The 27,781-nt window shown below is 43.7% G+C and overlaps 1 protein-coding gene across 3 annotated transcripts in view; it reads left to right on the top strand.

Moving 5' to 3' along the window:
- The window catches only part of NEDD9 (neural precursor cell expressed, developmentally down-regulated 9), a 203,048-nt gene extending 175,583 nt beyond the window's left edge, over nt 1-27,465 (top strand). For all 3 annotated transcript variants that reach the window (XM_025382551.1, XM_025382552.1, XM_025382550.1), the window contains 5 exons: nt 17,383-17,484; nt 18,629-18,730; nt 19,900-21,141; nt 22,799-22,888; nt 25,109-27,465. In XM_025382551.1, coding sequence (XP_025238336.1) covers nt 17,383-17,484; nt 18,629-18,730; nt 19,900-21,141; nt 22,799-22,888; nt 25,109-25,618 — 2,046 coding nt within the window. In that variant the 3' untranslated portion in view covers nt 25,619-27,465. The remainder of the gene's footprint in view (nt 1-17,382; nt 17,485-18,628; nt 18,731-19,899; nt 21,142-22,798; nt 22,889-25,108) is intronic.
- The last annotated feature ends 316 nt before the right edge of the window (nt 27,466-27,781 follow it).

The raw sequence follows: 27,781 nt of genomic DNA, 5'->3' as shown, positions 1-27,781 counted from the left end.
GCTTCTCCACAGTATCCTGATCCTGAGTCTCTAGGCTGCCTCTCTCCATGTACCCTAGACCAGTGGTTCACACCCGTGGGAGTGTGGTTGCCTCTTCCTTTCTTTTCACTCCCTTCCTCACTTCTCTTCTCTCTCTCTCTCTCTCTCCCCCTCGCCGTCCTTCCCTCCTTCCCTCTTCCTTCTTTCCTCCTTTCCTCTGTTCCTTCCTTTCTTTCATAGTGGAGATGGCTTATCTGCTAGGAGGTGATTTTAGCCTTCCTGGCAATTGCAACTGCTTTAAAAAACATCTGTCAACATCTTCCTGGGTATAGGATATTCTCAGTGGGTGGGAATCGTTTTAATGACTTAAGCCTAGGCCCTAAGCGATAATCCCAGCGCACTGGGGATCAGGCGTGGCTTATTCATTTTTCTGAGTTTGCATTTTAGCAGTTTTACTGACTTGCTTAATGAAGCAATTTGCTCATTTTCTCTTTAAATTTTTCATCTGTAAGATAATGGTGAGCCCAGAACTAGATATGCTTGATAGTTTAAGCTATGGTCTTTAAAAGCTCTTGAATAAAATGAGGAGGCAGTGGAATCTTATTCTGAACCACCAGGGTGGGGTTTAAAAATGTTAATGGGCATAGAATCACCCCTAGAGGTAGGGACAGTGAGTTTAAATGCAGATTCCCAGGTCTTTCCCTCAGAGAAGCTAATCCAGTAGGTCTGGTTTGGGGCCCAGGAATCTGCATCTTATCGAGCTCCTTGCATAGTTTTGGGGGTGGTGGCCTAGGACTAGATCTCGAGAAACATTGTAAAGGGACCATGAAGGAGCTGGGACATGTTCCAATCTGATTATGATTTGGGACTTTCCATAGTTCAAAATTCCCTTGATATTGCTACAGACTGTGGGCTTCAGAAGTTTTATCCAGCACTGCTTTGTTCTACTAATGAATCACTTAAGGAAACAAACAAACAAACAAACAAACAAAAGAGACAGTGAATTCTGCCTTCTATTACTTCAACTTTGCTCTTGGAAAGTCCAACCTCTATCCACCCTCTTTTATCTCCTCCACACTAACTGACATTCATCACTTATTAAATCAGCATTTAGAGAAAGAAATATGTCATAAAATCCCCACCCTTTTAGGAAACAAGCAGACAGTATGAGAACTGTGGAGAGAGTAAGGCCTTCAGGGTTCAGCTGATGCCGGGTTGTTTCTCCATAGCTGTATATCCTTTGGTAAGTTACCGACCATCTCTAAGCCTTGGTTTCTTCATCTGTTTTATGGGAACGATCCTAACTACTTCATAGGGCTGTCATGAGAATTAAATGGAAGTATACATAGAAGGTCCCTGACTCAGTGCTTAGCATGGCAGGGACTTAAAAGAATGCATTCCCCTCACCTTGCGTTTCCTTTCTCAGAGTTTATTTTCTACTACATCAGCCCTGTTGTGTTTCTTACTACACACCGAAGGTACAAGTGCTTTCTTGCTAACACATATGCTGTGCTTTTTGAGTGTGTGGCTTTCTCTTTGGTTCTACAAGAATTCTGCAAAGCATGGAAAAAAAACTCTCCAAGTTATCTGAAAACCATATACGCTGACACCTTTACTTAATTTCATTGGTCGTTTTCACTCTGGGTTTTATGCACAGGGCCGTTTTATCCATTAGGCATTGTAGGCAACATGCCCAGTGCCTATAAGAATGTTTGAGAGCTGAATAAAAGATCTTTTGGCTCCAAAATATGAAACACAAAAACTGCAAAACAGAAACTAATAAACATTTAGGCCAATGTCTAGGAAACCATATCATGTCTACCCCATTAATTGTTCTATTTAGGGCTCATAACTATTTCATCATATTAGAAAATAATATGTAGGTTATATTTTTCTCACTTTGCAAAGATTTCTAAATATGCATCGTGATTGCCAAGAACCCATAGGCAATAATAAATTAAATGAGTTACTCATAGTCAAATAATTTGAAAAGCTGAATTATAAAAGAAGAAAAAAGTTTTCAATTTTTAACAGCAAAAGTTCTACTTAATATGGGATTATGGTTTGGGGTAAATGAAACCTACAAATGTTCAAAACCAAAAGCCTAAAAAGATCTAAAATCGTCTCATTTCTCTGCTTCAAAGATCGGTGAAATTGTCACCTGAGCTCATTCATTTCACGGTTGATCTGCATGGGAAATTATGTGTGCTTCTCTGATTATTCTTTGGATGTGTCGCTTTTATTCTAACTGCTGGAACTATTTGTTGTACCTCTTTCTGAAGATCAGTTTGGGGCTAAATTACAAGCTCCATCAATGCAGGGGCCATGGCTGCCTCCTGACTGCTTATAGGCTAAGCACTTGGTAGAGCATCAGCCCACAGATAGCAGCCCAGTGAACCAATGAACAAAGTGGAAGCGAGAATCAAAGTGTTAAATTAGAGTTAACCTTTAATTAACTGAAAGGTGGTTCTGATCTTATCACACATCCACCCTCACACGCTGCTGCTCCAATCCCATGGTCCAGCTTATTACCATCTGGTATGAGAGGTGTCAGATTATATACAGTCACTTCCCTCGCTGAAGGAACTTTCAGAATGTCACTGCCTGTGTGCTCTAAGCGTAATTAATCATACACAATAAATGAGTACCTTGAAGCAAAGCATGAGTGATATAAAGTTGGGCTTATCTGAGAGTTTAACTTCTGTGCATTTTGCCCAATTTAGACAAGATTAGTTAACTCCTCTGTGGTCACCTAAGGAGGAAAACTAGCCTTTTTTTTTTTTTTTTTTTTTTTGAATCAGGGTCTCGCTCTGTCACCCAGGCTGAAGTGCGGTGGCGCCATCTTGGCTTACTGCAACTTCCGGCTCCTGGGTTCAAGCGATTCTCATGCCTCAGCCTGCTAGCTGGGACTACAGGCATGCGCTACCAAGCCTGGCTAATTTTTGCGCTTTTAGTAGAGATGGGGTTTTGCCCCGTTGGCCAGGCTATTCTTGAACTCCTGGCCTCAAGTGATATGCCTGCTTCAGGTTCCCAGAGTGCTGGGACTAATAGGCATAAGCCACTGTGCCCGGCCTGACTTTTTCCTCTGAGGAGAACTTCCTTTCCATGTGTTATGATTTACCTAGAATGCCTTTCCCGTCTATTCTCCCAGTGAACTCCTATCCATTCTTTAAAACCCACTCCAAGGTTCATCCCCTTCATGAAGCTTCCTCTCTGCAACCCAGCAGTTTCTCCCTTCTCTATGGTCCCAGAATATGTTGTATATTTCACTGATCTCAAGGGCTCCTTAAAAAGGGAATGGTCTGCCATAGCAATGCGTGTGATGGTCTAGACTGGGGTAAGTATTGCTTTGAGGTGGCACTTGGAAAACTCAAGTAATATTCAGATTTACCAAGATCCTATGACATCATCTTTAAGGACCATTTTCTACCTTCCAAAATGGGTCACAGCCAAATGTTGGCAGGAAATGATTCAAAGGTTTTAGCCAGGTCTTCCAGGCTCATTCCTGAAAGGTAATGTAAGAAACAGAAATAGATTAGCTACAATGTTTGTACCTTCCTAGACACTGAGTCATCACAAATTACACACATACACGTACATACACATACACACACACACACACGCAGACACCCATAAGCTGTTGGCTAAGGAACAAGGACTTCCCTTATTGGAATTTGAGGCATTGTGAAATCTGGTTGCCCAGAGTGTCACTCAGATACTAGCCAACTAAGTACTATATATTAGCAGCATGACTTGTCTAACAACAAGCAAAAAATAGGTTTAGAGGAAATGAAAGCTTCCAGAAAAGTTAAACTCTGACTTCACCTCACTTTCTCCTATTCCCTGCCTATACACACACAAAATACACACACACCCAAAAAAATACTTCTAGGGCAGAGGGTACTTCAGTTTCTTCATTTATAAATCAGTAAAATACAACTATGTTCCAGAATTGTACGTTTCTACATAAAGATAATCCTAATTTAAATGAATTGTTTGCCTCGATACATGGTTTTCGGGGCTATGCAGAGAACTGAACTTGCCATCTAAAATGTCACCCCTGAAGTTTCAAGATACATTTTAATACTACACAAAACTGGAGGTCGTTCAGCACTTGAAGGGCAGGACTTTATGAGCTCACTTTGAAAATGAGAAGTATCTTTTCTCAGACAAGTCACCAAAGCCAAAGCAATGAGCAAACTGTAACACCCCTCCTTAAAAATTAACAAAGGTCCTTTTTGTTTGGCCAGTGCCAAAGCCTTCAAACTCAGTTGCACTTCGTTCTAAAGTTTATAGATAATGCATATTTCTAAGAGTGCATTAGTAACTTCTTATAAACCCACACCAAAGCAAACAGAGGTTAACCCTCCTTTTTCAATGATTTCATGCTAAGTGACTGTGCTTATCAGAGTGAAGAGGTAAGAGACTGCTTTACTTTTCTTTTTTTTTTTTTTTTTTTGAGACGGAGTCTTGCTCTGTCACCCGGGCTGGAGTGCAGTGGCCGGATCTCAGCTCACTGCAAGCTCCGCCTCCCGGGTTCCCGCCATTCTCCTGCCTCAGCCTCCGGAGTAGCTGGGACTACAGGCGCCCGCCACCTCGCCCGGCTAGTTTTTTGTATTTTTAGTAGAGACGGGGTTTCACCGTGTTAGCCAGGATGGTCTCGATCTCCTGACCTCGTGATCCACCCGTCTCGGCCTCCCAAAGTGCTGGGATTACAGGCTTGAGCCACCGCGCCCGGCTGAGACTGCTTTAATATGACGTCTGGCTAAGTAGGAGAACACTGTATTTGTGAGAGAGAGAGAGAACAGAATAAATTTATTTATTTAATTTCATGATAAAACAAACAATATTGGTTGAACACATCTTTTTTTGAGACAAAGTTTCACTCTTGTTGTCCAGGCTGGAGTGCAATGGTGCAATCTCGGCTCACTGCAACTTCTGCCTCCCAGGTTCAAGTGATTCTCCTGTCTCAGCCTCCTGAGTAGCTGGGATTACAGGTGCCCACCACCATGCCGGCTAATTTTTGTATTTTTAGTAGAGATGGGGTTTCATCATATTGGTCAGGCTGGTCTTGAACTCCTGACCTCAGGTGATCTGCCCACGTCGGCCTCCCAAAGTGCTGGGATTACAGACATGAGCCACTGCGCCAGGCCTGGTTGTACAAATCTTTAAAAAAAGACTTGCTTGAATACATCATGCAAAATGCAGAACTAGAAACGGTCAGCAATCAAAAGCACTTCATTCTAACTGTGCCTTAAACGTTGTCAAGATAACTTCTAGAGAGACGTGCTGCTCCTGTTTAAAGTGTGTCAGTGCCACTCACATAGGACAATGTGTGTTCCTCAAAAGTCGGATGTAGGCCGGGCGCGGTGGCGCATGCCTGTAATTCCAGCACTTTGGAAGGCCGAGGTGGGTGGATCACCCGAGGTCAGGAGTTCGCAACCAGCCTGACCAATATCATGAAACCCCGTCTCCACTAAATACAAAAAAATTAGCCAGGCATGGTGGTGCATGCCTGTTAATCCAAGTTACTTGGGAAGCTGAGACAGGAGAATCTCTTGTACCTGGGAGGCAGAGGTTGCAGTGAGCTGAGATCACGCCATTGCACTCCAGCCTGGGCAGCAAGAGCAAAACTCCTTCTCAAAAAAAAAAAAAAGTAGGATGTAACTCCAGTAACATTTGAAGAGTACCAAGGAGTCCCCTCTTTAAAGGGATTCCATAGTATATCAGTTTTTTGAAGCAAAGAAGCCTTTAGCAATGCCACAATCACCTCTGATTTATTTGATTAATTTTTATAAGACTTGGTTTTCTTAAAGCGTGGCACACTTAAACCAGTTATTTATTGGATGAGTTTTTGTTTTCAAAGTCACCACCAATTGAATGTGCAGCCTTCACTGGTGTCATTACCCCATGCTTCCATCTCATTTTGCAAGATAGTTTTAGAACCAGAGTGGGGGTGACCCCAAGGCAGCTCGAGCCTTGGCTCCATATCAGGGATCCTAGAGAGGTACTCCCACCTGATCCTCTCCACAGCCTCGTGAGGTGCACCTCACAGCGTTCACTGTTCAGAGGAGGGAACTGAGGTCTGAGAAGGAAATTCACTTGCTGAAGTTAACTTGCTGCCTCCAGTGAGAGGATTGATATTTGAGCCCACGTCTGTCTGACTCCAATGCTAATGATTTTTACATGCCGGCTGAAGGATGATGTTGCCAGGCCCTTAAAGAAGAAGGCGTATTTGGACACCTCATTAGCAATTTGGGTGCTAAATCATACCCTGTTGGCAGGATGAATTAAAGTTGCTGCCCAGGGCTCCCACCTCAGGTCCAGGGAGTAGCCTCAATGCTGAGGGAATCTGAATTAAGGAGCATGGAAGTTCCTCCCACCCAGCTGTAGTGGGCAGCTTCAAAGTGGGCTGATCCAGGAGTCCCGAGCAGGTCACTAGGGTGATGTCTAGACTCCAGTACCACTGAGAACGTTGCTATGTTGGCTTTCTCTGCCACATGGAAAGACTGTCTTTTCTTTTCTTTTTTTTTTTCTTTTTATTTCTTTTTGAGACAGAGCCTCGCTCTGTTGCCCAGGCTGGAGCGCAGTGGCACAATCTCGGCTCACCACAACCTCCACCTCCTGGGTTCAAGTGATTCTCTTGCCTTAGCCTCCCGAGTAGCTGGGACTATGGATGTGCACCACCATGCCTGGCTAATTTTTGTATTTTTATTAGAGATGAAGTTTCACCACGTTGGCCAGGCTGGTCTCGAACTCCTGACCTCGTGATCTACCCACATCGGCCTCCCAAAGTGCTGGGATTATAGGCGTGAGCCACCACGCCTGGCCTAAGACTGTCTTTCCAAATGACTTCAAATTCCTCCAAATGGGTAACTTCATTTAACCAGGTGGGGGCACCTCCCAAAACACAAGTTACCCAGTTTTCAAGTTGTGGCTGTCATATAAGGAAGTAACTTTTTTAAAGAGAATTTACTTGTGAAATTAGGAAAGTAGTAGATTTCTGGAAAATGTCTAACATGTATTGCTAGTGTAGGCCGCAGGGCATTGAGAAAGGTATACCGCTGCACTGCTGGCCCAGCTAACCAACGGTCTCCTTCACTTCCCTATCATTAATAGCCTGAGTAACTAACTCCACTTGAGTTCCCTCAACTGTGAAATGGCAAGTGACGCTCGATTATCTCTAATGATCTTTGCTAAAATTTTATGATGCAGATATCCTTATCTGATTCTTTCTCAGAATCACTTTAACAGTTTAATAAAAATGGCCTGACATCAAGAGTCTTTTTTTTTTTTTAAAGAAAAGATACTCAAGCACTGATTATAAATTTCAACTTGACCCTTAAGTTTTTGCGGATTTTTCCCACTCTTCCTTTAGGATCCAGCCCACCATCCCATCCAGAACCACAGTGCACTTTGGAAGACAGAGCTGTGTCAAAAGACAGCAGGAGCAGGCAGGGACACAAGGAGGCAGGGGCTGGAGTGTGCTGAGCCAGTGAGAATCAGTCTTTGACAGACCCAGGTCTTGTACCCAAAAAAACTTCCAGAGTTCCCCACTAAGGAGCACCCTCATCCCTGTTTTGTTACCAAGAGCTAAGAAAGCACTTCATCCTGGAACTCATTGTTTTCTGCCCATTTTCCCCTATTTAATCCTATTGGATTTTGCAGAAGACATTTTAGGCCTGGTGTCTCTGGACACAACAACCACCTTCAGAGCAGGCACCGAGTTCTGCCTCGTGAGTGGTTGGCCTCATCAGCTACTGCCTCTCTTCTTCCAGCGAAACCATAAGAGTTCTCCTATTTAGGAGGAAATGATACCAATCGGCATTTGGATCCCAAAATTCTCATCTCTCACCTCCTCTCCGTAGTCCCATTCCCCTTAGGGCAGTCTGTGGGCATCTCTCTAAAATCCATTTCCCAGTGTAGATGTAGCGCTCAGTGTCCTGTTGAATTTATTTGGACATCAGAAGAGCCAAAATATCTGTGCTTTTGTATAGTTTTCATTCAAAGAACATTTCAGTCCATGAGACAGAAAAAAAAAAAAAAAATGGCTTTGCTGTATCCAGCTTGTCACAGGCTTGTATTTGGCATTGTTCTGAGAAAGACCTCAACCACTTGTGAAACCCAGACGTCATTTCCCGTCGTGTTCTTTCATGTTAAATGCTCCTAGCTGCTCACTGGTGCTTGGTCACTCTATAACTAAATATTGCTTTAGCACTTGCTACACAAAGAGCTTCCTGAAAGCAGCAGGGGAGACATGCTAGGGGCTTAACAATCGGGGCACTGTTTCCATTGAGCGGGTTTGCTGCCCAATGCTGTGTCAAATGAAAGTGACCCAAGAGCGCCACTGCTCCACTTCTGAGCTTCCAGTTGTGACTTTTTCCTTGCTGGGGAAAGAAGCTGGCTGTGATTTAGATGTGGCTAGCAAAAGGTTTGGTTCTGGCATAAAATCAGGCATCAGAACGACTTTGAAAGAAAGTAAATCACCTCCCCAAAATACATGGGAAAAAAACTTCATGAGCACAAGGGAAGCATTTGGAAGGGTTAACCATGGACACGGCTTACGAGGGTGTATTTTTAAGGCCAGACTCAGTTTTCATTATATTGTTGCTATGCAAGTAAATAAATGAGCTCACTGCTACACCCAAGCTGGGCAGAACAAATTTACAGAGAATTAATAAATCCAGAGTAGGCAACATGTGGCTTTTCCTCTGGTCATAGAAAAGCAACTAGTACTCTTGGATTTTAAACAGGCAAACCTCTGTAGCTTTAGTTTCTGAAAACTGGATCCCAGTTCTTATGGGCAGGCAGTGATAATGGTAATGTTTCTTTTCCTCGGGTTTTCTTTAAAGGGAAGGGATCAAATAGTTCATTTAAGACAAAGAGGTTATTATAAAGTCTAATAAATACTGTGGTAGCTCTGTTAATGCTTTTCAAGGGCATTTAAGTGAAAGAAGTCCTTTCCAACAGGCAGTTTTGGAAAGCTAAACACTCTTGTTAATTCATGAAACACAAAGAGAGATAATATAAATAAATCAGGGGCTGGGGAGGAATTAGAGATAGACAGGAAGCAGTCAAATTTTACTTCACACATATGCCAAGAAAAGTGCAAATACATGGCTGTTAATCAGTAAAACATACTTTTAAATTCAGAGAATCGTAGGTACTATGAATGGTGAGGTTATAAATCTGTAATCATTATGGCACATGGACACTTTTTAACTTCTCACCAATTACCCATTGTTATTTCCTGAGCACCTCCTGGGTTACCTAGCTCCTGACTAGGCCTTAGGGAAGGACACAAGAAGCTGATTCCATACATTACTGCTCTACTAAATTCATGGGTAAACTCCACTGGCCAATAATCAAGGCATTATCTATATTGGAGGCAAACAATTGCACAATTCAGGCTATTTGTAATGTTGCTTTGCATTGTAGAGACTTAGAGAATCATGGGACATAGACTCTAGAACAGGTCTGTGTCCCATCATTCTCTTAGAAGAAAATCTTTCAAGTACTATTTCTTATGTTTTTTAAAATCTTGTGAAAATGACAAAATGTATATATTTTTATAATTTTTAAATTTTTGATGCATACAAAGATAGACACAGATAGATACATAATGTAGAAGTATAAATGATAATAAGTCACTAGAGCATGACCAACTAGAGAAGTTACCCAGTCTCCTCTCTATCCCATCTCTCTGTCTCTCATCCACTCCACCTTTCAAAGAGTAGGATTTTTCTGCTTCATTTTTTTACTGCTTTGTTCTTACTTAGGGTTGCTGGAAGCACATGTAAGGAGGGAAATAGTTAAAACAAGGCAGTGGGGCCGGGCGCGGTGGCTCAGGCCTGTAATCCCAGCACTTTGGGAGGCCGAGGCGGGTGGATCATGAGGTCAGGAGATCGAGACCATCCTGGCTAACATGGTGAAACCCCGTCTCTACTAAAAATACAAAAAAAAAAAAAAACTAGCCGGGCGTGGTGGCGGGCGCCTGTAGTCCCAGCTACTCGGAGGCTGAGGCAGGAGAATGGCGTGAACCTGGGAGGCGGAGCTTGCAGTGAGCCGAGATCGCGCCACTGCACTCCAGCCTGGGTGACACAGCGCGAGACTCCGTCTCAAAAAAAAAAAAAAAAAACAAAAAAAAAAACAAGGCAGTGTTGGGAGGGGAGCGATGAGAAGTCATGATAAGTAGGTGGGTGACCCACAGGGCTGGCATCAGAAGGAAACATAGCAAAACATGGTAGATATGAGGATTGCTGTGGGGAGAAGGATTGGCCTTTGTGAGTGACAGCCGTCTGCTCCCTTCCCACTTCCCTTAGTGCTCCATTGAGCTAGCAGCACACAGCTGAGAAGTTGAAGTTCTCCTGACCACATGGCCTTTGCTGCCACTGCTCTGCCCCCATCCTAGGCACCTAGCCAGCTCGTATTAAGGAGGTGAAGTGGATGCCCAAGGAAAGAAGTGCCCCCAAGGAGAATTGCTGAGACCTTGAACAAGTGACACAATGTGAGCAGAAGTTGTCTTGATAGAAAATGCTTTGTTTCGAGGCATTCCAGAGAGATGGGCAAGTGTCCTACTTCTTGGCGAGATCCTCTAAACAAACCCAGCTTGTGAACCTCCCCTGAAAAGATCTCATCTGACGAGCATTTTAATAAAGTGTCCTGAGTTTGGAGCCTTGCCATCTTTCTCTTGCATAAATATCTTTATCTCCTAGACTTGGAAAAACACATTTTCTCCTAGGGTTTCCCATTGGTGTATCTTGAGCTGCTCTGGCGATAACCATAATAATGCCAATACTGATATGAACAGCAGAAAACAGCAACCCAAAGAACTCTACAGATGATCATCAAGGACCACTGTCTCTTACCATTTGCTGCTTCGGTTTGAAATTCTCACGGCCTCTTAGATCTCACTTTGAGCACTATACATTCCTAAAGATTAATTTCTTTCTATCTGACTTAAATTTAGGAATGATTAAAACATGATTAATGTTTTCTCCCATGATTTGATCATAAAACATTTTGAAAGGAAACAGCCTTGAGATCTGTGATTACTAAGACATACATAACATTCTTATCGCATTAGAAAGCAAGAATGGACTGTTGCTTGTCGTGTTCCTCTTGTCTTGTCCCCTGAATTCCTGTTCATCTTTGATTGTGTGTGGGACATCGCATTTTTAATACATTTGTAGAAATAATGTGAAGCCTATAAAGATGTTTTCTGCCTCCAGAGAGAATTTTCTTTCCTTCTGCCAGCCTCATAGGCAAGCATCCATCTGATTCCATGCTTTGAGATGTTCTGGCAACCCTGATGTCTTCAGCCTGTGCAAGGGTGGGTTTACTTCCACTTAATCCTTATTTTGGATACGGTCCTTAGGGTTCCAACCCAAAGTCGGGGGTGGTTTGGGGTCCCTACTTTGGTGAGCCCTATAGTTCAATGTTCCCCCTTACCCAAAGCAGCTGTAGAAAACCCAACACAGTCTCCCGGGCACCTGTTTCAGATCAGCAAAAAATAGCACATGCCCCCAAGGAAAAGCAATCTAACCTCTATTAATTCTTCTCCCAAAGTTTGACCTAGTTATTATCCTTTAACTCTTGACACTATTAAGGAGATCTTTTCTAGCTTTTCTTCATTTTTCTAAATTGTCTTCAGCAAGATGATTAATTCAATTACCTAGTTCATGATTTCTGAAAGTCAAAGTCGAAAGGTAAAATCTATATAGCCTAGGTGACAATTACAATAACAACAGCTAAGGCTTATTATGGCTTTATGCCAGGTACTTTATGTACTTGATCTCATTTAATACTCATATAGCCTGTGAGGGAAGTATAATTTCTATTTTACTTATGAGAAAATAGGCTTAGAATGGAACCTTGGTTCTCATAGCTTGCAAGTGGTAGAACCGGGATTTAGATCCAGCTCTGCCTGAGTCCAGCTTCTGTTTGTCAATCACTTCCCTCTTCAGACCTAATTCTTCCAATAAGCAACAGAAAAAGACCCAGTGAGGCCATGGCCTCCGGCACACAGCTTCTCATGAACGAGCCTATCACACATCCCCAGAACTAAAGCAAGCGTATGTTCCTTCTGATGTCAAGGTGAAAACCAGGGTTTGTTTTGGTTTTTCTTTTCCAAAACACTCCCCCACATGGTTCTGGCTTGTGGTTAAGAAGAACCCAGGTGTTCATGTCACATACGAGCTCAACTGGGGAAAAGGAAACCATCCAGCAGCCCTCCTTGCCCTCCAATAGTGGCTTCACCCAATCTGAGGTGCATTCTTCTACAGTTTCTGATTTCTCAACTTCACCTAACATTCCCTTGCCTTCTTGGCTCCCTCTCTTGCCCAATACTACCATGCATGGCTGATAGGGCGCCGTTCTGTCCCATATCCCATGGGTTCTACTTAACCCAGAGCTGGCTTACCTGGAAACCAAGCTTATTCTATATTGGCAGACCTCACGCCATCTTGCTTAATAGCCTTCAGTTTTCCTTTGGTTGATTAATGTATCACTCAATAGAGTTATGCAAGATCTACTGTGCTGGACACTGTACTAGGCCCTGTGGTTTATATTTAAATGAAGAAGGAATGATCTTTGACTTTAAAATGCTGGAAGAAGAGATGAGATGCATCGAGACCGTCAAACCACAAGTGATTAAGTGCCATTAGAGATGTGTGGATCACTGGCTCAGGGAGTTCCAAGGACACAGACATATTATCTGTTTGAGAAGGGCTTGATAGGGGGAAAGACATTCAGCCAGGCCTTGAAAATCAATTCAAGTTTGAATATGAGGAAAGAAAGAAGAGCGTCTCAGACAAGGACACGGCATGGATGAAGACACGGAGGTGTGGGCGTGCAGGGCATCTGTGGAAATGGACAGCTCAGTTCTCGCCGAGGAAGGGAGTTGGTGCAGAGCATGGGGACCCTGCCTTCAGAGGATTTCCAAGAGGAAGGAGGGCAAAAATACACAGATGAAGGCAAAGACTGGCAGCCCAGAGGCCAAAGACATGTTTAGTTTGGCCAAGACACTGTTTTTAAAATTTAAGCCAATTTTGAAAACCAGGTTTCACATAAAATTCCAAATTTCTGGCTTCTCCTGAAAACATGAAAGATCTGGCAACACAAGGCACAACTGTCTTCCTCCTTTCAGTAGCAGGGGGTTCTGTCTCCCCAGCACCCAAGCCTGGCTTGTTTCTTCCCTACACCCTATTTGCTCGGTCCTCGAGCATCTGACTATAGGACCCTTGCTCTGCTATAGGTACCAGCTCAGGGAACACAGATGCAGAAACATCAGAAAGAACCCTAAGGGCCTCTCATCCAGCTTGCTGACTGTCATCATGTTGGTTCTCAGACCTCCCTATCTCTCTCTGCTACCCAAACACAGACCCTCTTCTTTAAAATTTCAGCACGCATGGCTTTCAAAATTATGAGGCATGAAAGTGTCAAAAGCATCTCCAAAAACTCATGCCGCCAGGATCTGAGACTCAAAACAGTGTGGATCAAACACCATCAAAGTGTGGGCCGGGGCAATCCGAGTTTGTTTTCTTGTTTTTATGTAAGCAGATTAATTAGAAAACTAACATAACGCCAGTCTTTGGGCTTTTGATCCTACCCTGCCGGGATCCAGACTTGGAGATGTATTAAATGGATTCTTCCTTTTCTAAATGTCTGCAATCTGCCCTTCTTGACTTCATAGCTCTTCTCAAAGTCTCTGTCTTGGACCCTCCCATTAGTTACTGAGAATGGCATACTAATATCTGAGAAAGGTTGAATTCCTCCTAGGGACAGAAAATCCACATATGGAAAGTGCAAATCCTGTGCCGGGTAATCACTAAAATAGTTGCAGTAGCTTTGGGTCATAGAGCCCCGGGAGACCTCACAATTTAGACCCCTTCCTGGCAACACTAATGAATTAAGAGGTCAGTTTGGTAATTCCAAAGGCTAAGCCTTTGTAACTATAAATAAATACATAGAATGAAAGGAATGTAGAGAAAAAAAAAAAAGCAAACAGAGGGGGAAAGGAAATGAAAACCTGACTTGATTTCATTGAGAAAATTAGTTTAAAAATGTCCTTTGTGTAGCAGTTCCTTTAATGCCTCACCGAACAAATGCCTAGGAGAATTCTTGCAAACTTGAGGTCCCCTTAACCAGACCTTGGCGTGCCTCTTAGACTGAAGTTCGGCAGTTCTGGGAGGTGGAACGAGGAGAGATCGTAGGAAGGTTTTTGTGTACTTATGTCAAGCAGCAAGAAAAAGCCTTAATGAACCACAAAACTGGAGACTTTGTAAGGTACAGCTCAGTCAGCACTTTTCCTCTGAGGAGAGAACACACAATTGGCATGAAAGTGACCCAAGCAACAGGTCAAGGCAGAGAATGTCCAAAAGTAGAATACTTCCAGCTCCCTGATCTTCCATACGTCACAATGCGGATTGCTGCACTGGACTTGTCTGACCAGATGCAAAATGCTGGTCCCATTTAAATGCCATTTGTGGACCAACGTGAATTAGATGGTAATGTTAGGAAGGCTGGAGGGGGGCAGGGGCTGCTGTATCTAGTTGGCTTTTTCCCCCTGTGGTTTTCACCATCTGTTTCTTTGAATGCATAAACAAGGAAAATGACTGGTTTGGAATGCAGAGTTTTAAAAAACCAGATGACCACAGGCATCCTCTAAATGAGAAAGAGAGAGCAAGTTGGGGTTCTGTGACATTTGTCAGGAAGTGAAATGTTAAATACCGGGAAGCATTAGCGCGCTCTGCCAGGGAAGATCCACAAAGGCAAGGAAACACTTTGGTGGTGACCCTGCCTTCCTTTTCTGAGGTCGTGCTATGTGTTTATATGTCACGTAGTGCTATTTTCAGACACCAATGCCACCCACTCTAGCTCCCAGCCCCCTTCTGGTTTTTTGTTTGTTTGTTTTGTTTTGTTTTGAGACAGTCTCTCTCTGTCGCCCAGGCTGGAGTGCGGTGGCGCAATCTTGGCTTACTGCAAGCTCCACCTCCCAGGTTCATGCCATTCTCCTGCCTCAGCCTCCCCTACCGGCGCCCGCCACCACGCCCGGGTCATGTTGTGTATTTTTAGTAGAGACAGGGTTTCACCATGTTAGCCAGGATGGTCTCAATCTCCTGACCTTGTGATCCATGCGCCTTGGCCTCCCAAAGTGCTGGGATTACAGGTGTGAGCCAGCATACCTGGCCTGTTTGTTTGTTTGTTTATTGAGATGGAGTTTCACTCTTTTTGCACAGATCTGGAGTGCAGTGGCATGATCTCAGCTCACTGCAACCTCCGCCTCTTGGATTCAAGTGATTCTCCTGCCTCAGCCTCCCAAAGTGCTGGGATTACAGGCATGAGCCACTGCACCCGACATGCCCCCTTCTGTTTTTTAAACGAAAGAGGAACAGTTAAGTTGGACTTCAGCATAACCAGCCTTGGTTTTCCATTAGCATTATTGCTAAGTTGGCAACGTTGGATAAAATCCACTCTTGGAAACTTTTAAGCTGAACAAAAGCTGCACTATGAGCAGGTGCTATGATAAAGCCAAAACAGTCCTCTAAGTAGAGGGGCTGGTGAAATAGACTAAGGGGAGATCTTCATTTCTCTCCTGGACAATAGTGAGTATAAAAAAAAAATCATATAAGGGCATTAGGAACACAGTGTGTTTTTCTTTAGCAAAGGGCATCCTGCTTTAAAAAGGAAAGTTTGCTATGCACAATACAGTGGCCACTCTATAAAGTGGTTCTGTATGCTCCATGAGGTCCATGCCAACAGACCTCAAAGCAATAGGTTCCTTTTTTAAACCCAAGACAGTGGAGAGACTTAATGGAAATTTTGAGTGCATACTAATCTCCTTTACCTTCACTGCAAGAAATAATCAGTTGTAAGCACTAGGGATTTAAAGCCAAATTGAACTCAGGCATTTTTAGAGCCCCTGGGGAGAAGGGCATTGGTGCATTTGGCTGAGTTCCACCCATTTCAGCATAAGACGGACGTGGAGCATTTTTCACATAGTTTTGTAGGCAGCCTGACGCCAGAGTTTTCACTTCAGAGAAAGGATAACAAGTTGATGGTTTCTTAGGGAACAACCAACTCTTCCTAATTTGCAATGTCTGGTCTCCTCAAAGATGTCGTGGGCAATGCTTGACATGGGCACTGTTAATGACCTGACGGGTGGGGGTTAGGCAGAAACAAGACCCTGCGCATTTAGAAGCCCTTGGAGGATTACATATGTTTCCAAATGAGTTAAGTTCAAATAATTTTTTGCTGGTGCTTAGCACACCAATGAAATATGTAGATATGAAAAACAGGAGGCTGTTAGATAAGATTCATTTTACTGGCACTGGTTCCAGATGCCAGCATCGTGATGAACGCTATTTGACTTCTGACATCCCTTGACGTAGGTACTGTTGGGGATGTTTTCTTTCCTGGTGGAAATGGGAAAATGATTAGAGACCAGAGGTCAGGCGATCTGAACTCTGTTCCCGGTGCCTCCCTGGCTCAGTATTTTGTTTGTTTGATAAGTTAGATCGAAAGCTCCCAGAGGTTTCTAAGGATAGCACAGTTGGAGCATTGGCTTTGTAAAAGTACTCTGGTGAGCTGTGGAATTACAGTTATAATCATCATCATAATGTCCAATGAAGAGGCATACTGAGGAAGGCATGAGAGGAATTTTAAGTGGCTGAACTCCATTTGCATTATTCATTTTACAAATCGTTTCAGAACCTTAAAGCAAATTTCAGTATGCAGTACTTTACATGCAAAATGCTCCTGTAGGACTTTCATAAGTTACACGCAAGTATCCCTTAAAGTATATTTTAGAAATATGCTTACAGTGCATCAACTCTATCTGATGAACTCTGAGATGATCACAAAGAAGGGTGACAGAGATATTTTAGGGATATGTTTCTCATTGGGATTCAAGAGGGATTTAAAGTTTTACTAACCTGGGCCAGACGCAGTGGCTCACGCCTATAATCCCTGCACTTTGGGAGGCCGAGGTGGGCAGATCACCTGAGGTCAGGAGTTCGAGACCAGCCTGACCAACATGGTGAAACCCCGTCTCTACTAAAAATACAAAAAAAAATTAGCTGGGCGTGTTGGCGCGCACCTGTAATCTCAACTACTCAGGAGACTGAAGCAGGAAAATCACTTGAACCAGGGAGGCAGAGGTTGCAGTGAGCTGAGATCGTGCCACTGCACTCTAGCCTGGGCAGCAAGAGCAAAATTCCATCTCAAAAAAAAAAAAAAGTTTACTGACCTGGTGTCTACTTGTCTTCCTGTTGTGTCTCCTTTCTTCAGTTTCTTTCTATCTTTTTATGAGGGAGAGTTGAGGGATGAGTACTTGGTTAGCAGGCAAGGAGATTCAATGACTCAGGCTTGGAAATTTATATCTTTGTGCCTTCTCTCCCACAGGTGATAACCCCCGTAAGGACAGGCCATGGCTACGTATACGAGTACCCATCCCGATACCAAAAGGACGTCTACGATATCCCTCCTTCCCATACCACTCAAGGGGTGCGTACCAGAACAAGGTCACAAGACGAGAAGAGCTTCTAAGGGTAGCGTTCCTTCAGGGCTGTAGAGAAAATGGAGTTCACAAATTATGTATTAATATACGTCATATAAAGCTTTATTTAGGTTGTCTATCCAGTAGCCACTTTAGCCAATGCTATTTAAATTATGTTTTCTGGATTTGCTTTATCAGGAAATCCTAGTATTTCACCCAAGAGAGCTTATGTTCTACAATTTTACTTCAGAAAGTAGAATTTTTTTTTTAAGACAAAATCTTACTTTGTTGCTCAGGCTGGAGTGCAGTGGCTCGATCTCAGCTCACTGCAACCTCTGTCACCCAGCCTCAAGCAACTCTCCTGCCTCTGCCTCAGCCTCCCGAGTAGCTGGGACTACAGGTGCACACACCACCATAGCTGACTAATTTTTGTATTTTTGTATTTTTTAGAGACAGGGTTTCACCATGTTGGCCAGGCTGGTTTTGAACTCCTGACCGCAAGTGTTCTGCCCACATCAGCCTTCCAAAGTGCTGGGATTATAGGCGTGAGCCACCGCGCCCAGCCGGAAAGTAGAAAATTTAAACTACACTTTAAAGTACAGGCAGTGTAGATATTTCACATAAGATCATCTTTTTTTTTTTTTCTTGTTTTGTTTTGTTTTGAGACAGAATCTCGTTCTGTCACCGGGCTGGAGTACAGTGGCACGATCTTGGTTCACTGCAACCTCCACCTCCCGGGTTCAAGCGATTCTCCTGTCTCAGCCTCCCGAGTAGCTGGGACTATAGGTGCGTGCGCCACCACACCCAGCTAATTTTTGTATTTTTAGTAGAGATGGGGTTTTACCATGTTGGCCAGGATGGTCTCAATCTCTTGACCTCGTGATCTGCCCCCCTCAGCCTCCCAAAGTGCTGAGATTACAGGTGTGAGCCACCGCGCCTGGCCAAAATCATTTTTATATTCAGTCTAAGTTAAAAACCACAAAATGTATAAAGAAAAAAAAAAGGTAATCAATTTGTTATAACATGGAGCACTGCTAAAGATCAAGCTTGTACACAATCTGGTAAATAAATCCATAATTAAGCGCTTAGGAGCATAAAAAATGACAAGTATAAGACATTTCCATTCTGGGTAACTCATGGGTTTCTCTCCAGGTATACGACATCCCTCCCTCATCAGTGAAATGCCCTGTGTTTTCAGTTCCAGTGGGAGAGATAAAACCTCAAGGGGTGTATGACATCCCGCCTACAAAAGGGGTAAGTGAGTGACTACAAAGCAGCAAAAAGGAGTGTGAGTGTGTGTGCATCTGTGTGTCGAGGGGCATGGGGTCGGGAGGAGGGTGGGTAAGTAGTTTATTGGAATAAAACAAGAAAGGCAAACCCAAAAGGGGAAAATGTAGTCTTGGTGAGAGTAAAGGAAGGAAGCAAAAAAGGAAAGGCTCATTAAAGATAGCTCTAGGGATTTCATATTGAGGAGCCGCAACTAAAAAACATTGGGAGGCCAATAAGGAGAACCCTTTGGCAGGGAAGATAATTAGTTTGGCAAGTACTAATATATATTTGTAGAGGGTTTGTTTTGTTTTGTTATGTTTTGTTTGAGACAGGGTGTCGCTCTGTCACCCAGGCTGGAGTGCAGTGGTGCAATCACAGCTCATTGCAACCTTGACTTCCCAGGCTCAAGCAATCCTCCCACCTCAGTCTCCCAAGTAGCTGCCTCTTACCTCAGCGTCCCAAGTAGCTGTGACCTCTGGTGCATGCCACCATGCCTAGCTAATTTTATTTTTTGTGGAGACAGCATCTCCCTATGCTGCCCAGGCTGTTTTTGAGCACATGGGCTTAAGTGATCCTATTACCTTGGCCTCCCAAAGTGCTGGGTCTACAGGCGTGAGCCACCACGCCTGGCCTGTAGAGGGTTTGGCAGTTTTCTCAGTCTGTATGTTTGGGTGAACTCGTTTGACTCACTCTGTTACCCTCTGGGGTATGCCTGCACAGAGCACGGTAATCCCTACTTTACAGACAAGGGGACTGTGTTTCAGACACCTATGCAGCTCATTCAGCATCACACAGCTGGTGTAATAACCGAAGAGACCAGGGGAGACCTCCGGTCTTACTCTGCTGCTTGGCACAGATCAGCAGAGAAAGGATACCCAGGAAGTGGTCAGAAACGTAGGACTGGAACACAGGGGTGAGCAATTTAACCAGCAGGGTTGCACATGCAAGTCTACACCAAGAACATGTGGGTGGACACACTTGTCAAAGGACAAGGGAAGTGGCAGCAGAATAGTGGGGAACCTTGGAAGTGCCTAACATGGGGGGCAGGGGAAGGCGACCGAAAAAGTGCCAGCAAATAGGACTGAGCACATGGGACCGCATGCTCCCACGAGCCAACTCAGTAAATAGCATTTCGCTTTCTACTCGCTTTTCAGGTATATGCCATTCCACCCTCTGCTTGCCGGGATGAAGCAGGGCTTAGGGAAAAGGACTATGACTTCCCCCCTCCCATGAGACAAGTTGGAAGGGCAGACCTCAGACCTGAGGGGGTTTATGACATTCCCCCAACCAGCGCCAAGCCAGCAGGAAAGGACCTTCATGTAAAATACAACTGTGACATTCCAGGAGCTGCAGAACCCGTAGCTCGACGGCACCAGAGCCTGTCCCCGAATCACCCACCCCCGCAACTGGGACAGTCAGTGGGCTCTCACAACGACGCATATGATGTCCCCCGAGGCGTTCAGTTTCTTGAGCCACCAGCAGAAACCAGTGAGAAAGCAAACCCCCAAGAAAGGGATGGTGTTTATGATGTCCCTCTGCATAACCCGCCGGACGCTAAAGGCTCTCGGGACTTGGTGGATGGGATCAACCGATTGTCTTTCTCCAGTACAGGCAGCACCCGGAGTAACATGTCCACGTCGTCCACCTCCTCCAAGGAGTCCTCACTGTCAGCCTCCCCAGCTCAGGACAAAAGGCTCTTACTGGATCCAGACACAGCTATCGAGAGACTTCAGCGGCTTCAGCAGGCCCTGGAGATGGGTGTCTCCAGCCTAATGGCACTGGTCACCACCGACTGGCGGTGTTACGGATATATGGAAAGACACATCAACGAGATACGCACGGCGGTGGACAAGGTGGAGCTGTTCCTGAAGGAGTACCTCCACTTTGTTAAGGGAGCTGTTGCAAATGCTGCCTGCCTCCCAGAACTCGTCCTCCACAACAAGATGAAGCGGGAGCTGCAACGAGTCGAAGATTCCCACCAGATTCTGAGTCAAACCAGCCACGACTTAAATGAGTGCAGCTGGTCCCTGAATATCTTGGCCATCAACAAGCCCCAGAACAAGTGTGACGATCTGGACCGGTTTGTGATGGTGGCAAAGACGGTGCCCGATGACGCCAAGCAGCTCACCACAACCATCAACACCAACGCAGAGGCCCTCTTCAGACCTGGCCCTGGCAGCTTGCATCTGAAGAATGGGCCGGAGAGCATCATGAACTCAACGGAGTACCCACACGGTGGCTCCCAGGGGCAGCTGCTGCATCCTGGTGACCACAAGGCCCAGGCCCACAACAAGGCACTGCCCCAAGGCCTGAGCAAGGAGCAGGCCCCTGACTGTAGCAGCAGTGATGGTTCTGAGAGGAGCTGGATGGATGACTACGATTATGTCCACCTACAGGTAAAACAGCCGAACTCATGAAACACCTACGCTCACTCACATGCAGGGAGCCTGAGACAGATGCCTGTAAGGATGTCGGGTTGGACTACCAAAGGAGAGCACACGATTAATGTTAATCCACATGGTTCACAAATTGGAGGGAGTGTTGTAGAGTAGGAAGAACGCTGGACTGAGAGTCCTGAGTACTCACTCAGCTCTAGCCCTTTCTCTGACATTTACTGTGTGACCAACTTATTCAACCTCCTTGGGCCTTAATTTCCTCATTTGCAAAATGAATGGTGTAAGGGGCTGGATTAGATCCCATTGATACCTCAGGTAAGAGGAGACTCACCAAGTAGGATAATAGGCCCTCTAATGATATTACCACCTCTACTTCTATTTGTGTTTTAGGTATAGTTGCGTATAATAGTTTATTTGAAAAAAAAAGTTTTCATCATTAAGAAAAATAGAAAACCTTTGCACTAAAGAATTTCTAAGACCCCTGCTAGCCCTACTCTGTGTGTGTGTGTGTGTGTGTATAATTGCTTTAAAACTTAGCCCCATCTCAGACTTTCCTAGAGGACCACTGGGCATTAGCTAGTTGTCCTAGGAGCTTAATCTGTGTATGGGACATTGGACAATCACAGTTGGCCTCCTACAATTGGGAATTCCACCAAGCTCCAAGCTGACCTGGGATTCCAACAGCTTTCCCTCCCACTTTGAGGGATTAAAACATTCTACTGGCCAGGCACAGTGGCCCGGGGGCGGTGGTTCACACCTGTAATCCCAGCACTTTGGGAGGCTGAGGCAGGTGGATCACAAGGTCAGGAGTTCAAGACCAGCCTGGCCAATATGGTGAAACTCCGTCTCTACTAAAAATACAAAAATTAGCCAGGCGTGGCGGTGCATGCCTGTAGTCCCAGCTACTTGGGAAGCTGAGGCAGAAGAATCGCTTGAACCTGGGAGGCGGTGGTTGCAGTGAGCTAAGATTGTGCCACTAGACTTCAGTCTGGGTGACACAGCGAGATTCCATCTCAAAAAAAAAATCTACCAAGATCCATTATTTAGGACTAGGCTTACTATCTTATTCTGCCATTCTTTTAATTTGACTGAGAGTCACAGATTATACTGAGACCTATGTAACTATTATGCCAAATTCCCTTGAGCGCAAGAAAGTGTGGCGAGGAGAACTGAGCCTCACCTGGTGCTGAGGAAGGGAGTGGAGAGACAGGATGGAGGCATTGAACATTCACCTTACTCGTTGTCTGACTCTGCACAGTGGGAAATACTGCCTTGGAGCAGAAATCTATAGATGATTTGAGGGAACTGGAAGTGAGAGGTGGACCACATTTAGACCTGCGTTTGGGGGTTTACGGGTTCACATACAATCTATGAGAAAAGAACTCAGAGAAGTAGTACATTTATATAGGAGATTTTAAGGGAATCATGAGTAGCTCTCTGAAAACTGTAAGGTGCCCCAGAAAGCTGGCACCCTATATGGCAATGGGCTTTATTTTTCTGCCACCCCTGTCTAGGGTTCACAGTGCCTCACTGAGCATTTGAGATGTTGCCAAGGCAGTGGAAAATAAAGAGTATTTACTCATCTGTCAATGAAATTGTTAGCATAAGTGAATCACAGTGATGACATAATAATGTTCTTTATGTTGAAAATTAACAGGGTAAGGAGGAGTTCGAGAGGCAACAGAAAGAGCTATTGGAAAAAGAGAATATCATGAAACAAAACAAGATGCAGCTGGAACATCATCAGGTAAGTTCAATCAGAGCAAAAGCTGCTTGGTGTTGGAAAGATTTCCCACCTAGTACTAAGGAGAGTTGTAACTTCAAGAGATTATGATTTCGATTCTTCCAGCTCACTGGCAAGAATCAGCTCTAAAGCACGGATTGGGGTTTAAAAGCAAAGAGAAGGTTTATGACCTTGCTAGTTCATCTGGGTGTACCTGGGTTACATCTAAACAGCAATTTTTTAAAGGCTAAACCTGCGTATCTAACATATGAGGACTACTTGGGTTAAGGCATTTGGTCTCAAGAAACAAGACCCATTCAAGCTAGCCTAAGCAAGCAAGTTTACAGTCAAGTCATAGGAGGGGAATTCAGTAACAGAAAATGAAGATATAGCCAGGTCTGGTGAGAACTAGTACTGTACATTCTCTCTCCTTCTTGTACTTCCTTTGCTTTTTTCCTATAAATCTGTTCACTCTCCGCTATTTTCTGGTTTTCTCTGCTTATCTACTCATTTGGCTCCCCTGTAACTTTGCAGAACCCATAAATGGCCACTCAGAACTTCTATAGATGGCTTCTCATCTCAGCTTCCCCTTCTGATGGTTAGCTCCCTTCTCTTGTTCATCAGATTCCTAAGGAAGAGTCTGATTGGGCCATTTTGATTGGGCCATTTCTCTCTTTCTCTCTCTCTCTCTCTCTCTGTGCGTGTGTGTCTCTACCTCTCTCTCACCAACAACACAAGCCTATGCTTTGGCTGGCCTTGGTCCAATCTAAGGGTACGAGAGCAGAATTCAATGTTTTCAACATATATCCAGGCCCATCTACTGAGGACTTTGGACAGGGCATGTTCATTCAAAAGTTGGGTATGAGTAGGGCAGATAATGATGAGTGTTGGTAGGACAAGGGCATAAAAATAAAGAGAGATGGATTGAGGATTTATTTACAAGCCTTTCAAGATGAAATGAAGTGAAATGGCATATAATGACATTAAATGGCATGCTGTATTTAGGAAATTTGAGTTCTAATCATTTCTGGCCAACCAACTATGTCAAGTGAGGTAACCTCCCCAAGCTTCAGTTACTACTCTATAAAATGGGAAAGTACCCCCTGCCCATCTAATGGTATGATATATTGATGAACATATTTGCATAAAGCCTAAGATATATAAAATATAATCCATTATGATTAAATATCTTGGAATATCACCTTGTACCTGTTTGTTTGCCTTGGCATCTGGCAAGGTAAGATTGCAGGGCTTTGGGGAACTTGTTGAAACCATAGCAATCCCTAAGAAGAAAATGGATTCTAGAAAAGTAAAGCTGGCTATGCATTTCTCAGAGAAGCTGGGTGAGGTGATCACTGCTCCAGCTCATCCCTACCTCCAGGTGGGAGATTAACTGAGTCCTAAGCTCAGGTCACAGATAGTCCTTACCTGCAGAAGAGAGGTCTCTCCTGAGTCTTAGTGGAATCCCCAGAAATTATTATATTGCAATTTAAATAATACACCATTTGGGAGCAATGAGGAAAGAAAGAAGAAAGCCAGCACCTGATGCATCTGACTCTGGGTGAGACCCCCTTGTTTTAACAGCTCTGGGGGACTAAATATTATGATGCACAATTCCCATTCAGACTTCTTTAGAAATTTTTTTTTCCTTAAGTGCTCATATATTTATATGCATTAATCTTCCTGTAGCGCTGTATCATAACATGTCTATCAATCTTGACAGAAAGAGTAGGATAAACAGAAAGGGGTCATGCATGGCCATTTCATCTGAGCATCCTGAGATAGTCGAGGCTTTCTCCGAGAAGGAGCAAACTGTCAGGGACTTACTTGACAAGGAGGCCACTACCTATGGTTTTCCCTTGCCACCACTCAACATTAATAAACATTTACATAGAGCCTATTACATACCAAACTATTCTAAGCACTTTGTAAACGTTAACTATTTTACCTCCATAACGGTATGGGTAACAGGGCTGCGGTTTAAACCCTATGCTGCCTTCTAGCCAGAGGTTACGAGAGACCAGTGGTCCAATCATAAAAGGTCTAAGCTTGAGGATCATCTTTCCCAACGTGTACATTTTACAATTTAGGAAAGCAGGGCAGCTTGACCCAGGTTGCAAAGCTCACATGCATCTAACAGTTATTAGGGACTAAAATCCCTGTCTTTTAACTCCAAGCCCTGGTTAATTTCCATTGCAACACATTCCCTTGCTCTAATGAGATCTACTTTCGCCTTCCTTGCAGCTGAGCCAGTTCCAGCTGTTGGAACAAGAGATTACAAAGCCCGTGGAGAATGACATCTCGAAGTGGAAGCCCTCTCAGAGCCTACCCACCACAAACGGCGGCGTGAGTGCGCAGGATCGACAGTTGCTGTGCTTCTACTATGACCAATGTGAGACCCATTTCATTTCCCTTCTCAACGCCATTGACGCGCTGTTCAGTTGTGTCAGCTCAGCCCAGCCCCCGCGAATCTTCGTGGCACACAGCAAGTTTGTCATCCTTAGTGCACACAAACTGGTGTTCATTGGAGACACACTGACACGGCAGGTGACTGCCCAGGACATTCGCAACAAAGTCATGAACTCCAGCAATCAGCTCTGCGAGCAGCTCAAGACTATAGTCATGGCGACCAAGATGGCCGCCCTCCATTACCCGAGTACCACGGCCCTGCAGGAAATGGTGCACCAAGTGACAGACCTTTCTAGAAATGCCCAGCTGTTCAAGCGCTCTTTGCTGGAGATGGCAACGTTCTGAGAAGAAAAAAAGAAGAAGGGGACTGCGTTAATGGTTACTAAGGAAAACTGGAAATACTATCTGGTTTTTGTAAATTATCTATTTTTGTAGATATTTTATATGAAAATGGAATATTTTAACATTTTAAGGGTTAGACAACTTTCAGAAATTCAGGGAGCTGGAGAGGGAAATCTTTTTTTCCCCCGAGTGGTTCTTATGTGTACATAGAAGTATCTAAGACATAAACTGTACAGAGACTTGTCCACGTGCTTTTGTATGCCTGTGTATTCATGTTTGTTTGTAGATGTTTGTCTGATGCATTTCATTAAAAAAAAAATGAATTAAGAAGCACCTTAGTAAGCACCTTCTAATGCTGCATTTTTTTGTTGTTGTTAAAAACATACCAGCCGGTTATAATATTGTTCTCCATGTCCTTGTGATTCTGAGCCTGGCACTCCCAAATCTGAGAAGTATAGTATATTTGCAAATGTTCACCTTCCAAATCATGAGACATAGCACGACTTATTCTTGTTTTGAAAACTCTTTTCAAAATTGATCATCTTAAACACATGATGGCCAAGTGCCCAAAGGCCCTTTTGCAGAGCAAATTTCAGAATATGTATGTGAATCCAAGCTCTGACAGTTCAGGTGCTGGAGGGAGGAGAGACCTGTGTGTTTAGAGGCCAGGACCACAGTTAGGATTGGATTGTTTCAATACTGAGAGACAGCTACAATAAAAGGAGGGCAATTGCCTCCCTGGGGCTGTTCGATCTTCTGCATTTGTGAGCGATTCAGTCATGAGGTTTTCCAAAAGATGTTTTTAGAGTTGTAAAAACCATATTTGCAGCAAGGATTCACAAAGGCGTATCAGACTATGATTGTTCACCAAAACAGGGGAATGCTTTGATCCGCCAGTTACAAATAGAGGCCTTTCTGACTCTTAATATTCACTTTGGTGCTACTACCCCCATTACCTGAGGGAAACTGGCCAGGTCCTTGATCATGGAACTACAGAGCTACCAGGATGTATCCTGCTCTCTAAGGGAATTTATTGCTGTCTTGCACCTTCTTTAAAACTCACAAATGCAGACCTGACACTCAAGAGTGGCTAGCCACACAGCGTCCATCTAATTTTTACAATTTCCTGTGGCCGATGTGTATAACCCCTACCACTATCTCACAGGTAGTCACAGTATCCATTCTATAGTCTGTCTCCTCACACCTGTTAGTATTGACATAGCACAAACACCACAAGCCATCATGTTCTTCATGGGGCAAGCGAAATACTTCTACCCCATGGGTAAACGTATTTACATATTACCAAGAGAAAAAGCACATTATCTATGATCTTTTGGTCCAATTCTTATTTAGCATTTTTATTCCAGCCTATTTGGAAACATGTTTTTAATTGCAATATATGCCTGACTGAATTAAGCTTGCTTGTTTTAAACAACCAAATCATTGGAACAGAAAAGGATTTAAAAAACAAGTATGCATCTCAGAGTGATTAAAAAAAAATCAGTGGAAATAAATGATCATAGAAGGTGCTTTTCAAAACCACTGCTATTACAATTCTCAAAGTCCTACTCTGCCAAAAGAAGACTAAAAGTCATAAGTTACATGACAAGGAAATGTTTATGTGGGAAGAGGGTTGCTGAAAATCAACAACACTTGAAGTTTAAAGTGCGTCTTTGTAGATTTCATTGTATAATGTGTATTTCTTAGAAGATGGCTGACTTGATTGATCTATGCTAAGTAGAGACATTTCACATTTTTAAAACCAAAATGTTCAATCTGTATTACTCTTTGCCATCTTGTATGTAGAGGCTATTTTTAAATCATTAAATTTTTAGATCTCTGTTTTCATAGCCACTGGGTTTTCTTTTTCATACTCCTCTGTCACAGAATTAAATATTGGCTTACTTTGGTACTCCTCATATAAAAAGTTAAATTACGATTATTTTAGCAATGCTATAGGTCTGGATTTTTTAAGGAAAATTGAGGGTTTTTTTTTTTTGTATATGTGTCACTTCCAAGTGTATTTGCATTCAAAGAAAATTCTGGAACCTGTGAACACTATCTAATTCAAATATCTGGAACAAGGCTTGTGTTCCCCCAAAAAACCCACACATTCAGTAACGTGTAGGATGATTTGTTTTCATAATATGGATGTTACCAGTCATG

The sequence above is a fragment of the Theropithecus gelada genome, chromosome 4 (assembly GCF_003255815.1).
Source record: "Theropithecus gelada isolate Dixy chromosome 4, Tgel_1.0, whole genome shotgun sequence".
Lineage (NCBI taxonomy): Eukaryota > Metazoa > Chordata > Mammalia > Primates > Cercopithecidae > Theropithecus > Theropithecus gelada.
This window is presented reverse-complemented; position numbering and strand designations above follow the sequence as displayed.